General features: G+C 50.7%; 6 protein-coding genes across 6 annotated transcripts; 2 read left to right on the forward strand and 4 right to left on the reverse strand.

The window, feature by feature from the left end:
• Positions 1-774: 774 nt before the first annotated feature.
• On the reverse strand, positions 775-2,028 carry CC77DRAFT_1009215 (PLC-like phosphodiesterase; the record flags this gene model as incomplete). The annotated part of the gene is made up of 1 exon (XM_018523578.1): positions 775-2,028. The coding sequence occupies one exon, from the start codon at positions 2,026-2,028 to the stop codon at positions 775-777; it is 1,254 nt and encodes a 417-aa protein (XP_018385777.1).
• An 814-nt stretch (positions 2,029-2,842) lies between these two features.
• Positions 2,843-3,563, reverse strand: CC77DRAFT_936340 (hypothetical protein; the record flags this gene model as incomplete). Its single annotated transcript, XM_018534488.1, has 2 exons — positions 2,843-3,323; positions 3,394-3,563. The coding sequence occupies 2 exons, from the start codon at positions 3,561-3,563 to the stop codon at positions 2,843-2,845; spliced, it is 651 nt and encodes a 216-aa protein (XP_018385778.1).
• An 883-nt stretch (positions 3,564-4,446) lies between these two features.
• Positions 4,447-4,894, reverse strand: CC77DRAFT_1009217 (YjgF-like protein; the record flags this gene model as incomplete). Its single annotated transcript, XM_018523579.1, has 2 exons — positions 4,447-4,742; positions 4,783-4,894. The coding sequence occupies 2 exons, from the start codon at positions 4,892-4,894 to the stop codon at positions 4,447-4,449; spliced, it is 408 nt and encodes a 135-aa protein (XP_018385779.1).
• Positions 4,895-5,292: 398 nt separating this feature from the next.
• Positions 5,293-6,299, reverse strand: CC77DRAFT_936774 (hypothetical protein; the record flags this gene model as incomplete). Its single annotated transcript, XM_018534513.1, has 2 exons — positions 5,293-5,676; positions 5,871-6,299. The coding sequence occupies 2 exons, from the start codon at positions 6,297-6,299 to the stop codon at positions 5,293-5,295; spliced, it is 813 nt and encodes a 270-aa protein (XP_018385780.1).
• Positions 6,300-6,901: 602 nt separating this feature from the next.
• On the forward strand, positions 6,902-8,822 carry CC77DRAFT_1020861 (hypothetical protein). Its single transcript, XM_018525150.1, has one exon. It carries the CDS (start codon positions 7,180-7,182, stop codon positions 8,800-8,802), a length of 1,623 nt encoding a protein of 540 aa, XP_018385781.1. The 5' UTR covers positions 6,902-7,179; the 3' UTR covers positions 8,803-8,822.
• An 884-nt stretch (positions 8,823-9,706) lies between these two features.
• CC77DRAFT_122107 (Fasciclin-domain-containing protein) lies at positions 9,707-11,759 on the forward strand. The gene is made up of 3 exons (XM_018530149.1): positions 9,707-10,566; positions 10,626-11,086; positions 11,145-11,759. Exons 1-3 carry the CDS (start codon positions 10,087-10,089, stop codon positions 11,470-11,472), a joined length of 1,269 nt encoding a protein of 422 aa, XP_018385782.1. The 5' UTR covers positions 9,707-10,086; the 3' UTR covers positions 11,473-11,759.

Genomic DNA, 11,759 nt, shown 5'->3' on the forward strand with positions numbered 1-11,759 from the left:
AGTGCGAATTGTTTGCACTACAAATACTGCACAAATCCACGAGATCTATTATCAAACTTTCCTGGAGCCCGACCTGATCCCCCTTGTTGGATTTATCCAAGGATATTCCGAGAAGCGAAAATAATCACACCTACTAGCAGCGTTGTTCCAAGGTTTTCTTACCAAGAAAAACCAGAAACAGCCCATTTTACAAGAGCTACCCTTATAACGTACTTGATCTCGGCCATGGCGTAGACTGGGGTATCAGATGCCCCCATGATCCTCGCTCACGATCGGTCTGGAACTATCACGGTGACAGGAAAGCTCCTGAGCCCGCCTCAACCCAGTAAACCATGGAGTAGCATACTTTAGGACTTCTAATCCATCTTTCTGTTTATGTCATATTCTTTGGATCCAGCAGACCGCGCAGCAGCTATCAGTGCAGGAGGTCACAATATGGTAGAGGGAAGCAGAGGGAGAGGCGAGAACCCCGCCAGGTTGCCTACTACGAAGTTTGCACTACTATGGTGACTTAGTGTTGAATGTGTTAGATTGGATTAATGTTGTAACTACGTAAGTGGTAATGCTTGTAATCTTCCTATTCTCCATTGTTCCTTTGTTATGAGATTTTACTGTATAGTTGCTTGCCATAATCAACGCTTGGAACGGAACTAGGTAGGGAGAATGATCACAGTTGCAGGTACTTTTGGTTGTATTGCTTGAGTCGATAGTATCTTCAATACTGTATCACTACTCCATTACCCTTAAGGTCTATATATAAGGCTCTACTACCGCCTATAACCCGAAGCAATTGGCATAGTAAGTGACTGTGGCTGGCCAGTCCGAGAACATCCCCAAGATCTTTACATCCTGAGCAAGCACATCAAGTACTGTGTACATATCGCCATCATTGTTCGTAATGTTGGCGACGTACTGGTAGTAATATCCACCGCCCTCAATTTGCAGCCATCCAGAGCGCTCGAACGACCATGCGACCATGTCCAGACCATGCTCTTGGCAAGCGATGGCATATTCCGATGGGACGATCTTACCCGCATCATTCACCTTGGTAAGAGCGAACATAGCAGGGGCCATAATCTTAACACCGCGAGCAGCAAGTTCAGGAATGCTAGCCGTAGCGTTGGCGTAACCTTCAGGAGTATCAACGCGTTCGTCGAGATACACAGCTTGTACTCCGAATTCAGGCTCGTTATCAATCCAGTAGAAGACGTCGTCAGGAAGGAAAGACTGGAGCCACACGCGACTTGGATCGATGCCGTACTCGCGAAACTTGTCAACCAAGTCTTGAGCATACTGCTCCTGTGTGTATCCATTAAAAGGCATTTCAACCTCGGGTGTCTTGAGCTCGGGAGTGTACTTTAGGCCCCAGCTGTCCACCAAAGGAATGTATTCGTCAACTGTCATGAGTTTGGGGCAGTCTTGAGCGTAAAGATCGGTGCGGAAGTAGGGGGTGCCGTCCATGTATTCCTCAACTGTGGTGCCGTTGGGGTTAAAGCCATCCATCTTGCCGCAAAGGGTACCAAACTCTTCCAGTGTGATGTCCGAGGTGCAGCACTTGGCCGATGCAGCGGTGCCATTGGTGGCGGGCGAAAACGGGGTGGTGCACTTGTCGGCGAGTGTAGTGTTGAGGATGTTGGTTGTGGTGTGCAAGTCGCATTGGGCGTGGCGGCAGACGAGTTGCTTATCCTTGGTAAAGGCAACATCGCATTCGATCATGCCGGCACCCATACGGTGCGCGGCCTTGTAGCTCTGGAGAGTATGCTCGGGGAACTGAAGTGGCGCTCCACGATGCGCGAAGACGAAGTCCGAGGTCTTGAATTCTTGCTCTGAACAACTCTCAAGCTTCTCCTTCAACGGACCATCGTCCATGTTATCGACAAGATAGTACGGCCGGACGCCTACTTGCACGTTGAACTTCTTGTGCCCGTGGCCATGACCATAGCCGTCTCCACCACGAGGCGCGATAGCAGGTACAGCAGCAGCGGAGGCAAGCCCAAGGAGGACAGAGGTAGCAACGAAAGAGCGCATTGCGACAATCATCAGCCCAGAGATTTCCGGGAACCTGGGAATTCAAATGGTTCCTGCAGCGTAAGCATACTGGCGGCCATGTTTTGCTTCTTATCTGCGCCGGAGAAGCGCCAGAGCTATACAATGCCTCGGATGGATCAAATACGCCGAAATATCACACGCCGCACGGTTGGAGGTGTTCGAGCTGAGCTGCATAGCTACTGCACGTGGTGGAGCTACCCTAGCTCGAAGCTCTTGGCTGTGCACAAAGGCTGGCGGAGGATGAGATGGTTATGGAAAGCTATTCAGGACGAGTTAGCTCGCCAAGCTGCCAAGTTGTCACGTTGATCAACGACGCGATAAGATACGCGCGCTGGTACAGAGGGCGGAACAAAACCTGATCAAGCCGCTAGCGAGAGCTTGGGTGCATGTCTCTTATGCGTCATTGTCGTGTTGTGTCTTGGCAGCGTTTTGCTTCTTGGAGTCGTGTACTCCGAAGAAGCGGTAGAGCTGGTCTAATGTCTTTGCCCTTGTGGGATTCTCCTGTTCCCTCGGTTTATGGTGTGAGAGCCTTCATCCGGAGACGTTGGATTCAAGTGACTTGTACATAAAACTGTACCACACCTTGAGGGATGGATACACTGTGGGTACGCTGAAGTGCTTACGAGAGTAAAATCTGGTGGATGTTCCGAAAGTCAAATGTTGGGTGCAATCCAGAAGGAACGAGCTTCTCAGTAAATTTCATTAGTATTCAAGACCGCTTCGCATCTATTCCCGAGAAGCTACCGTTCCTATGATTGCGATCGTCTGAGAAGCGTCCTTGCACACGGACGCGTCACGACGCGTTCCCTTCCAGGTCAACCCTCTCCGGCAGTTCGAAAGTGCATCTGGATTCACCAACGTCAATGTTGGTCGAACATTGCCAGTTTGGAAGAGTGATGAGGAAGTCTCTTGGAGCCGTGATCTTTTTGATGGGCTGGAGTAGCTCCTTGTTATTTTGCTCCCAGAACTCGCCATAACATCCCTGCCAAAGGTCTAGGCAAAAGTAGAACTTGATGTGTAGTCGGCGGAGGCCAGTCATGTTGCTTAAGCCGTCCCAAGACCTGTACCACTCGCGTCGGTGATGGTCAGGCATTAGGTTGAGATTGAAATACTGATGACGGTCAAGATCCCATTCAATGTTGAGATTGCCGATCTGCGCGATGCGTTGAGGTTGGAAGAAGTAGGAGAGATAACCAGCTGTTGGGAAGTCTTCCAAGTCGGTAGAGATGAAAAATTCGTTGGCTCTGTAAAGATATTCAACGGCCTCGGAGTAGCTGAGAATATCAGCTGGTCAGTCTAATGCTAACAAGGCGAATGCTCAGTTATATTGGATGTATGACTTACATCTGTCGACAGGTCCTAAGCAAAGGGAGTGCCAAATGTAACCTCTGACCGGGTGGGCAGGGCCTGAGATAACACGTGCAGTTTCTCAAACCGCACCGTCGAGCAACGAGCTTCCCATCTGATACAGTCGTATGTATGGGCTGTTCTCCTAGGGCCTTTTCGTAGATCATACGTCGAATCTCCAAAGGTAGCTTATTGATGAAGGTAGACTGAGGTTGAGCAACCGTCAATTGGTTCGGTTGCAATTCTCTCGAAATAGAAAGAGCGCGCCTGCGAGGGGTAGGCATCATTGGCGGTTCTATATCGAAAAGAGGAGGTCTTGTTCTACCATGCCGATGGGGCAGGAACAGCAGTAAACAACAGATGCAAGGCGAGCAAACTGTCCACAGGATGCACTTGGAGGTCTGCCACATTGCTTTCCGTAGACATATACCCGTCTGATTGCTAACATCCTTCAACCTAGCCCTGAAGCGATTCGGCATTGTTGCGTCAGGCAACAAGTCGCGAGGACAGCTAGCAGTCGGGGTCGAATCGTGTGGCGCGAGAACGTCCGGGTGGATAGCCGCAGAAAGCCTCGCAATGCCAGACCCAGAGAATCAAATCGCCGTTTCTGTGGTCGCTGCCGACTATTGGTGCGGAATGCTGGGGTAGTTTTGCGTGAGATTGAAGGGATGGGGAAGCTGCCATAGGGCAATGGTTGTGGCGCAGTCCAAGCCCCACTAAGCAGGTAGCCGCGATGACAATGAGGTCCGAGAATGCGCTAACCTTATGTCTTGACGAAACAACTAAGACTATCGGACAGCTTGCCTTCTACATAGATTTGTTCCACATTTTCTTACAGTTACAACCTATGATGTAGGATACAACACATGACTCCAGCTTTCGCCACGACATCTACAGGTTGAACACCTAGCACTGCGATTCTTGCTTCGACTGGCCAGCCGTACAAATTACATTTCATTTGTTCAGTCTCTGTGTGGCATTGAGATCTCCCTAGACTACGCTGAACTAGATATGAACTCGAGCAACAGGTGTCCCACTCCCAAATGCGACTCAGCCTAAGTGCGCCTCTGCTTCTATCTCAATCTTCATCGTCTTGTACAAAGCTACAACCTGCACAACTGTCATAAGAGGCCCGTGTTTCTTGCATCGTTCCTTCATGTTGCGGATGATCGGCTCCGCGATGTCATCGAGGGGCACAGTAATGTAAATTCGCGTCTTATACACCTGGTCCCAACCCGTTCCACCAGCCTGGCATATAGCATGTTCGACGTTATCAAACGCCTGGTCAACCTCTTTTGAAAGATCATCGGGATATTCCTCCGTCGTACGGTCCCAACCACCTGAGCCTGTCAGAATAAGATAACATATCCTACGGAGTGAAAGTACCTTGGCCGGATACCTCGATACGATTGTCGATGCGAACTGCCTGGCTGTAATTGAGATCCCGCTTGGATCGCTCGCCGAAGCCAGGGTAGTCGAAGTACTGGAGGTGCGACATGATGGGAGAAATCAGAATGAGGATCAAGATTCTGCGAAGTTTGAGAAGCGTAGCACACTGTGGTCTGTGTATGCCATGCGCAACCACCTTTATACATCAACCAGGTGGACCGAATATCCCAAGGGATTCCTCTGTTGTTGTCGGCAGCAACTGTGCCACTGGAACTGTGCCCAGAAGATATTTGTAAGCTCTGTTCAGGCGTCCCAGGGAACTTACTACAAATGATTGAACGCAGGCACGATCGGCTGCATGACAAGACCTTGGCATAAGCTGCATGTTACATGAATTATCATCGTACGATTGGTTCTCGATCGAAACTTGGTGATAGCGACATGCCCCACATATATTCTTGACCGGAAATATAGCGAGCTTTGTCGTCTCCAAAAAGATCACACGTTTCAGTCTTCGTCACCTCCAGTACCAAGGCCATTGTCTAGTACTCTCAGTCTCACTGTGCTGTCCCCCATATCCCAGTCCGTCCTGCAACTTGGATACGGCAGAATGACTACAGCGTCGCGTGGCCTCTTCACCGCCCTCACACTGTCTAGCAAAATGTCTTCCAATTCTACCCAATTAGCCTCCCAAAGTTGCTGCGGGCTGGGATCAATCAACATGACTTGAAGATGCCTCAACCCTTGCATGCTCGCTATTATTCCCCAACTCTTCTCCCAGTTGGCCGTGTCTTCGCGGTATGCGAGGCGATTGGAAGGGCCGCGACGCAGATATGGGAGCGCGCGAATGGCCCAGCGCAGATGTAGCGTGCGAATCGAATCGAGACGTGGCTGTGGAATGGAGGAGGGAAGGTAGAGCAGATGCGTGATGTGAAGGAGAGAGAAGGTATGCGCGCTATAAAGATATGGAATAGCCTCGGAGTACCTAGGCCCAGCACTTTGTCAGTCTCCCCAGTGCTGTCGTAATGATAGTCAGAAGAGGGAGGCAATACATACATACGTCTACAAACCCTCGCTATAGTCACACCACCACTATATAGCCTCGCGCCTTTCTTGCCAAATACAAGCACGCGACACATGTACTCCCTACTGTCTCCATCGCTATTGCAGAGAAAATGCCCAAACCTCTTTTTCTTTGTACTCAACGTCAGATGCACGATCTCTGCGCCCATGACGTACTCATACACCATCCGCCTCAACTCAATCGGCAAACGCGCGAAGAAGATGCTCTGACCTTGGGCGTGCGTCCGCGCATCAACCTCGACATCGGGTTCAGACGTCAAACTGAGGGTTGATTTGCGCAGACGCACCGCGCCGTGTTGCGGTGCGGAAGGTTTCAGCGCAAAGGGATTCCGCGACTTGGGCTTGGATGATGACGACTCGGTTGATGGTATATCGTGAGGCGCCCAGCGTATGCCAGGTAAGCGATCTAAGAGAAACTTCTTGGGCTTCATCGTTGAATTGGGGCGCGGATGTGAGTGTGAGCTGGGGAGTATGGGCGCAAAGAGTGGCGGCATGGTATGACCTGCCCCCTTTGCCCGGGCAGGCGCGTCAGGAGACGCCGCGGCTGAGGCGTGCCCGGAGTGGTGATGGGTTGATGGCGGATAGCTAGGTAAGCGGGGTTGGCACGCGTTGCTTGTTCCGAACAAGCTTCGTCTGGGGGCGTGGGGAAGCTTGAGTGGGTCCTGGAGGCTGTAGATATCTTCGCTACTTCAACAGAGAGTGCATCGATATGCTTGTTCGATACATGTGCTTGTTTTCTGCCTTTATATGGTACGAGAGCAATGTATGTGCTTCACGCTACCTAGGTAATACTTGGCGATTGTGTGAGAAGTAGGTGGAATTCGCATTTCGTCGCTTAAACAGGTATCGCGTGTCCGCTGTTGCGACCGACATTACCACAAGTAATCGATGCTGTATATTTCTGGATAGATCCATTGTTCCATACCACGAACTGAATCTTGGCAGTGCAGTGAAGCCATCGCTCTCGATTTAGCAAACTTGATAGCGCCCAAATGGGTAATTTATCCGCCTGCAATTTCAGGCCGCCAGACCATGTCTAGAGATCGGAATAACCGGTGAGAACTTCGAAAGAGATTCCAACTCTATCGTCTCATCTGAAGCTGCAAATGAATAGTCCTCGGTCGTCCGGACGGCATACCGGCTTTCTCGACCGCCACGCTTCTTTCGTACTGGTATTCCGGCACAGCCACGCTTGTCCAGTCATGTACCAAGCGCGCCTTTCCCAGGGCGTAAATCAGCTTGTCATTGACAAATCTCCACACTAAACTCCAGCCAAAACCCTTTGTCATCTCCAGGCTAGAAGACAGCATCATGAGGAAACGTCTTCGCGCTTGTGAAGAGTGCCATCGTCTAAAAATCAAGTGCGACATTAGCAGTGACCCTGACGCAGCGAGCTGCGGAAGATGCACGCGCAACAACCTGGAATGTGTTCCAGCAGCGCCGCGACTACAGCGTAATCGTATCCAAGAGCTCGAGGCGCAGATACAAGAACTCAACAACTTGCTACAAAGTCAAAGCACCAGCAGCCCTACGCCGAGTCGTTCGCCTGGAAGTATCACCACCACAACGCTAGGCAGATCGCCCGGTAGCCTATCCGACAACCACTACGATGGTGTGTTATCCTTCCTGGACGCCCGCATTGCGCCTGTCAACCAACAACGCCTGCTTCACCTTTATGCGCATCAAGCGGGGGCGGCATGGCCCGTCGTACGCCTGTCGACGGACCTGGACCATCTCCGTGCAAAAGCTCCCATCTTACTGCTCTCTGTCATGGCATACAGTATTACGCAAGAGGCACAAGGCGTAGACATGGAAACGCACGATGAGCTAGTGCGCGAAACGATGCATATTCTGGGCGAGGAGGTCATCGGTAGGGGGCAGAGATCCCTTGAGCTCGTGCAGGCGCTACTCGTAGCCACGCTTTGGAACAAAAGTACGCGGAGAGGTCAACAGGGGAGCTGCTATCAGATCCTGCAGCTAGCCGCCGATATGGCGATCGATCTGGGCATCGCAGGATTCGCTTTGCAGCCCTCTCCCGTGGCTTACTTCTGCCGGCATGAGGATACAGGGTCGCTCGAGGCACGGCGTACCTGGCTAGCCTGTTATGTGGCATTGTCGAGCTCTTCGATCAGCACGCGCCGGCCCAACCCGTACCCTTGGGATTCTTATCATGAAGAGTGTGTTTTGTACCTGGAAAGCCAAGGAGATGCTTCCGACATGCTGCTTTGTCAGATTGTCCGTATCACCCAGCTGAATATGGAGATTTCCACCCATCTGTGTCTTTGTCAAATTGCCACTTTTGTGGATGGTAATGATTACAACACCTATGCCGTAATCGATACGCTAAAGGGCAAACTTGATGCATGGGCAGCTCAGATCCCACCTGCCCTTGCAACATCCCACACGCTAAAGGTCTGGTGGCATGTAGCCATGGTTCACCTGTACGAGCTTGTGCTACATACACCCACAAACAAGGCATCGTTTGCAGCACCATTCATCCCAGGCCGTCTTCCTATCAAGGACTACCCTAAGCCAGCCAACATCATCGCTCCTCTCAGAGCGACTCTCGAAGCCCTTGTTCAGAACTGCCACGCAGTCCTCGACACCGCTGCAGAGATGGGTCCAGCTTTGGCTGTTCACTTGCCGTCATTTTGCTTTGCACCTACCATTGTTTACACGCTCTTCGTGCTCGTTACCGTTATGGTAGCCACGACCGACCCAGGAAATACATACGGGCAGTGCCTACCAAAAGACTGTTTTCGCATCGAAGACTGCGCACTAAAAATGCGCAATCTAGTCATGTACATGAAGGTCGTGGATCCGACGCTGAGTTGTTTTACCACACGTATGTTTGATGCGACAAGCTGGCTGGAGGAATGGTATAACGATTATACCGCTATTCTGCAGCGATATGAAGCAAACCTTGTCAATTGAGTAGAACATGAAGGGATTTAATAGTTTTTCACTCACCAGTAGTCGTATCGTCACGGTCAATTTTGGCCGCTTGGAACGGTGAAATCTTGCCGTGGTAATTCGTGATTGGTACATACATAGTCGCTCATGCATAAGCGTGATTAGGCGGATTTTTGCCGTCCTCCATCGGTGATTATTGGCCTTCAGCCTGCAGCAATGACGTTTCAAGCAGCGGAAAACATCTCTAGATATTTTCAAATTGTTGCTCTGCTGTTGATGATGCAACACATGGACATTTGAAATACACATGAAGCAGATCATTACTGACGTAGGCAACCTGCCCAAATCTCGCCATTCCTTCCGCGCACGCTAGTGACGGTATGGCAGAGTCTCCGTTCCTGCATGAAAAACGCCCTGTGCCGGTGCTGTATTGCTGCATCGCCATGTGACGCTTTTCTTTCCATCGGTCGTCTTTCATACACACCTCAACTTCATTCGTCGTGATGTACAGTTAACGTGTGCATGGAACGACAATCAAACAATTGTGTGCATAGTCACATGTTTGGACACATGTAGCAAGTCCTCGTAATACTGAGCGGCCCTTCATGTGCATCTTGCTCCCTCCCGAGGCCCCTTCTCCCTCTTCTCTTCGCGATGTTCGCCCCGCGAAAGAACCGGAACTCAGGATATCACAATGTTATTTTTGGCATATATGTATGTACCTAGCAGCGATCTCTGGCGAGTTCTAGCCGTTGCCTCCGCATGCGACCATCGTTGCAAGTCCTACGTTATGTCGGTTGTGACTGCTGTTGCTGCAAGATAGTGGGTACCGGCCAGATTTCCCCACCACGCTCCCGCAAGTACCCCTGCTGATTCGCCACTTCGTACACAAGGAAGGATGAATAGGGCTGTCAGATCACCAGTATGCTTGGCCACCAAGGGCTATCAACCTCGAATTTGCCTGGGACCATGCCATCACAGTGCTTGCAGTTAGGCAATGATGCTATATTTGTCGCACGCTGCCTTGATCGTGCACTTCCAGATACGAACGTGTGAGTCTTGGCTGCGAAGTCGTAGATGTCATGGAAGTAAGCACGCAGGAATCAGGCAGCCGGTGGTTTTGGTGTACTTGTGATGGTGCTTGGGTATAGTCTGGACGAGGGGATGAAGAGGTGTATAAAAGAGGTGGTCCCTTGGGGATGAGAATAGAGCATCACAGCAGCGCATCTTCAAACTTCAGTCTCCGGGACCATATCTACTTCCGCATCAAAATCCTCATTGCTTCTTCTTCTTAGATACTTTACCATGCGTCCATCCCAAATCCTCTCCTATGCCACTCTGGCAGGCATGAGTGTAGCCCAGGGCGATCTTGGTGCTCTTCTGGCTTCACAACCCGATCTTAGCACTCTCCTTGAGCTAGTCGGTCTTGTAGATGGTCTAGCTGACACTCTCTCCGCTGCCTCCAACATCACCATCTTCGCGCCTACGAACGATGCGTTCGCAGCCGTACCACGCGACGTGCCCGAGGGCCAGGCCATTGAGAACAAGAACGACACTATTGCCATTGGTGCCCTGCTCGCCAACCACGTCTTCAAGGGCGTATATCCCGCCAGCGTCATTACTGATATCCCAACATTTGCACAAACCCTCTTGGACAGTTCGTACGTGAACGAAATCCAACCTTTTTCCAACTTTACTGGGGGAGCATACAACGAGCTTGTCAAGAACGGAGAAGATGTCTGTGTCATCTCGGGAGAACAAACCATCTCCACTGTTACTGAAGCCGTAAGTACCAATCTCTATACCTGCTACATGTCTTGTAGCAACACTAACAAGAGAATCAGGACATCATGCTGGGCGAAGGCATCACCATCCACAAAGTCGATACAGTCTTGTCCTTTGGCGCACCTTTCCAACTCTTCACCTATCGCTCGGGCTACTTTGCCATGAACGCCGCCCTCGAAGCCGCCCAACTCGCCATCGACTTTGGCCTCTCCGGCCCTGAAGCCACCGGTCTTAACATCTCCGACTTTACCATTTTCGTACCTACCAATGAGGCCTTTGAATCCATAGGTTCCGTGCTCGAGTCTGCGGACCAGGCAACCCTACAGGAAGTACTCAAGTACCACATTATTCCTAGCAATGTCATCTTCTCAACTGCGCTGGGTAATGTCACGGTCAAAAGTCTCCAGGGTGCAGATTTGGTCTTTACGGTCCTTGAGGATGGGAGTGCGTGGGTCAACGGTGCGAAGATCATTTATGCAAACACTATTCTTTTCAACGGTGTTGCGCATGTAATCGACAGGTTAGTCTCCTGCTCTTCTCACGGCAGATACAACATGCTAACCCTAGTCTCCCAACAGTGTTCTAAGCCCCCTTGCTCCATTCGACCGCGCATCTCTCGAGCCTTCTGCACCAGCAGCCGATCGTGTCGCTTTCGAAGGCGCAACTTCCGTCTCTGAGCTCCCATTCTCTAGCGTTTCTCTCGCTTTCGGAGGTGACCTCATGACCTACACGACTACACCAGAGCTCCTCAAAACCGTTGCTGCTGTTGCTACGCCTACAGCCGCCGTCAACGCTACGACTACAGGCTCACCCATGTCAACCTACACTGGAGGTGCGATGGGAATGCTGCCTGGTGCTGGTATGGCTGTCGCTGGAGCCATCGGCATTGCTGCTGCTCTTGTTTAGGTCACTAGAGCATAGAAGTAGTGAGGACTAGGATTCGAAGAACATGGTTTCAAGTTAAACGCAGTATATGATACGCATTTCTGGATGGCATAACATATAGATCTCATTCGTTTGTTGATTTTTCCGATAGCGAGCGCACTTGTGGTTGTTTCAGGCGAGGATGGAAGTTGGGAACTAGAGCATATTTAGTAATCACGTTGGAGTAGCATACCCTTACCATAACGTCTAGTTAACAGAGGTCTTGTAGTGGAAGAATTTCATCATGTGAATTTCAAATATGAATGTGA

This window comes from Alternaria alternata, assembly GCF_001642055.1.
Source record: "Alternaria alternata strain SRC1lrK2f unplaced genomic scaffold CC77scaffold_11, whole genome shotgun sequence".
Lineage (NCBI taxonomy): Eukaryota > Fungi > Ascomycota > Dothideomycetes > Pleosporales > Pleosporaceae > Alternaria > Alternaria alternata.

What these genes read in the sequence shown, in the direction of transcription:
- CC77DRAFT_1020861 (XM_018525150.1), top strand. Translation starts at nt 7,180, where the DNA reads ATGAGGAAACGTCTTCGCGCTTGTGAAGAGTGCCATCGTCTAAAAATC.
- CC77DRAFT_122107 (XM_018530149.1), top strand. Translation starts at nt 10,087, where the DNA reads ATGCGTCCATCCCAAATCCTCTCCTATGCCACTCTGGCAGGCATGAGT. An exon ending in TCTCCACTGTTACTGAAGCC is followed by an intron (nt 10,567 to 10,625) that starts GTAAGTACCAAT and finishes CAAGAGAATCAG; the next exon opens with GACATCATGCTGGGCGAAGG. An exon ending in GTTGCGCATGTAATCGACAG is followed by an intron (nt 11,087 to 11,144) that starts GTTAGTCTCCTG and finishes GTCTCCCAACAG; the next exon opens with TGTTCTAAGCCCCCTTGCTC.